At 42.8% G+C, this 2,500-nt stretch overlaps 1 protein-coding gene across 2 annotated transcripts in view; it reads left to right on the top strand.

Moving 5' to 3' along the window:
- itga8 (integrin, alpha 8) overlaps window positions 1-2,500 on the top strand; it is a 93,370-nt gene that overhangs the window by 62,658 nt on the left and 28,212 nt on the right. For both annotated transcript variants that reach the window (XM_084051848.1, XM_084051847.1), the window contains exon 20: window positions 223-370. In XM_084051848.1, coding sequence (XP_083907974.1) covers window positions 223-370 — 148 coding nt within the window. The remainder of the gene's footprint in view (window positions 1-222; window positions 371-2,500) is intronic.

Below are 2,500 nucleotides of genomic sequence, written 5' to 3'. Positions count from 1 at the left end.
GTCTGTCTGTCTGTCTGTCGTCTGTCTGTCTGTCTGTCTGTCTGTCTGTCTGTCTGTCTGTCTGTCTGTCTGTCTGTCTGTCTGTCTGTCTCTGTCTCTGTCTCTGTCTCTGTCTCTGTCTCTCTCTCTCTCTCTCTCTCTCTCTCTCTCTCTCGGTCTGTCTGTCTCTCTCTCTCTGTCTGTGTGTCTCTGTCTGTGTGTCTGTGTCTGTGTGTCTCTCAGGGACCGGTCAGAGTTGGTGATAGGTGATGATAACTTGTTGATGTTGACCATCAGTGTGGTGAACAGAGGCGAGGGGGCCTATGAGACAGAGCTGCACACTCTGCTGCCCCCAGAGGCCGACTATATAGGTGTGGAACGCAGGGTGGAGGTGAGTGCACATAACACACACACACATGCATACACAGACCACCACACACACACACACACACACACACACACACACACACACACACACACACACACACACACACACACACACACACACACACACACACACACACACACACACACACACACACACACACACACACACACTTGAGCAGGCATACAGGTTAACATATTGTGGCGGTCGGGAAGAAACCTTGTATCTCCTAATTTCATCTTTTAATGTTTTTCACAAATCAACGCCCTATTTTATACTTCATGGTATGACAATGTCACATGAAAGTAGCAAAAATATCAGATCTACAATCCGAGAACGCATGTGACAAGTGAGCTTGTAGAGCTGCTATTTTCGCCCAAAATAGTGACGACACCAGGTTGAAAGTGGTTAAGTCTGTCTTTGGGTTTTTATAAATATTTAACTAATCAAAAGTATTAACACGAGCTTTTGACTAAATAATAACATAGGCTACATTGGATCTATTGGAACATATTTCCTGAAAAGTAACGGTTAGGACGTACAAGGTTTCTGCCCGACAGCAACAATATGTATATCCGCTTATTATGCACACATACACACACACACACACACACACACACACACACACACACACACACACACACACACACACACACACACACACACACACACACACACACACACACACACACACACACACACGTTCATCCACACACACCTACACACACACACAAACATCCTATTCACATATGTTTGAGATCAGTGCTCATTGTTTGATGTGCGGTGCCAATAGGGTGGATGCTGAAAATAGAGATGGCTTTGAAACAGATGTGTGCTCATCACTGAAGCACCTTCCACATGTCCTTATGAACACATCACTAACTATAGCACATTACTGCATCTGTCCATATGAACACATGTCTAACTATAGTTAGCCACTTCTTCAACCCTAGCATACCTATTCTGCAGCTAACCTTTGCTGAAAACGCAAGCAGCAAACGGAAAGGTCTTTAGAGGCAAAAAAACAAAAAACAAAACAAAATTCTGCTTGTGGTGATGAAGACTGTGTATGGAGATAAATACTGAGGCACTTCGTCTTCAGGTGAAAAATGTATTGATTTATTCTTGAGCAAGGCAACAGAGCTGACCAACGCGTTTTGATGAGGTGTTTAGCTTTGATTTGAAAGAGTTTAAAAGTAAATGTAAAAGTTACATTACATCTGTCCAAATGAACACATTATACTTATAGTTGCATTACTTCTTCTGTCAATATGAACACATGGTTGACTATAGTTATGCAAGGCAAGGCAAGGCAGGTTGCAAAAGAACCCAACCGCTCATAATACACCATGGTGAAGAAGTCACGGCACTTGCGTGTAAAAATGCATTCCATCAAACTTTGGACTGCAGTTTGCATCTCAGTGCAGAGGAAGAAGCCTTAGAATATGTGCTGCCTGTGACCTCTCCTTCTTTAAATAAATAATCATTGGTTTCTTTTGTGTGTAAGAGCTTCCCAAACCAATTGACCCATGTGTCAAGAACCCCCAAATTGATATTTATGGCCGCAGACCCCCATCTGAAAATGTTTGGTGCCAGGGACCCCAGAAGAGAAGATTTGTGTTTTAAAAAATCTAAATGATTACAATAATTAAACACTATACACTAAAATCAAACACTCAATTTTACACTCATACATACAGTACAGTAGAACTGGGTTGGAACACGACCTACGCTAAACTTTACGTTTAAAAAGATTTGAAAATCAAACTGATGTTTATTTGATCTATCCTGCGGATAGCACGCAATGTTGCTCTGTCTACAGGAACACATCATTAACTATAGATACATTACTACATCTGGCCCTGCAGCTGCGTTGTGCAGGGTTGTGTAAGGTCACCAGTTCGGATCCCCAGACCAGCTGGGAATATCCGCGTGGGAATTGGGGAAATTGAGCGACAAATAACCTCCCCTCTCACAAAAACTACCGTCATTGTGCCCTCGATTAAGACAATTAAATGGAGGTTGAGAGCCACTTAAACCTCTCTCTACAGAACTACGTACATTAGCAACTAGAGAGAGAGAGAGCAGTGGTCTTATAGAGGAGCAGGCTACAGGTGACTGTAGGGTTGCAGGTTT

Source organism: Gymnoscopelus microlampas (genome assembly GCF_963454915.1).
Source record: "Gymnoscopelus microlampas genome assembly, chromosome: 3".
Lineage (NCBI taxonomy): Eukaryota > Metazoa > Chordata > Actinopteri > Myctophiformes > Myctophidae > Gymnoscopelus > Gymnoscopelus microlampas.
The sequence above is the reverse complement of the archived record's forward strand: the minus strand, read 5'-3'. Positions and strand labels throughout refer to the sequence as shown.